General features: G+C 46.9%; 1 protein-coding gene across 1 annotated transcript in view; it reads right to left on the reverse strand.

Annotated features, from left to right (window-relative positions):
- The window catches only part of LOC119585050 (estradiol 17-beta-dehydrogenase 8-like), a 3,580-nt gene that overhangs the window by 1,097 nt on the left and 2,197 nt on the right, over positions 1 to 286 (reverse strand). Inside the window, exon 4 of the mRNA XM_037933667.1 lies at positions 85 to 269. Coding sequence (XP_037789595.1) covers positions 85 to 269 — 185 coding nt within the window. The remainder of the gene's footprint in view (positions 1 to 84; positions 270 to 286) is intronic.

Below are 286 nucleotides of genomic sequence, written 5' to 3' on the forward strand. Positions count from 1 at the left end.
TAGTTGATCCTTTAGAACATTTCATCTCATTTAAAAACGTTTTAAAGCTATCATTGTTTACAGAATACGAAACCATGTACTTACTTGGCGAGTTCCTTTGCGATCGACTTTGTGAAGGCCATCACACCCCCTTTCGTAGCTGCATACTGGCAGTGCATAGCCAGGCCGTTCCTTCCTGCTAAGCTTGCAATGTTCACCACAGACCCTCCCTGGGCCTCCGCTCTCTCGATCATGGCGTTGCACACGAGTTGGCTCACAAGGAACGTACCCTGGGAAGAAAAATATG

The sequence above is a fragment of the Penaeus monodon genome, chromosome 19 (assembly GCF_015228065.2).
Source record: "Penaeus monodon isolate SGIC_2016 chromosome 19, NSTDA_Pmon_1, whole genome shotgun sequence".
In the NCBI taxonomy this organism is placed as follows: Eukaryota; Metazoa; Arthropoda; class Malacostraca; order Decapoda; family Penaeidae; genus Penaeus; species Penaeus monodon.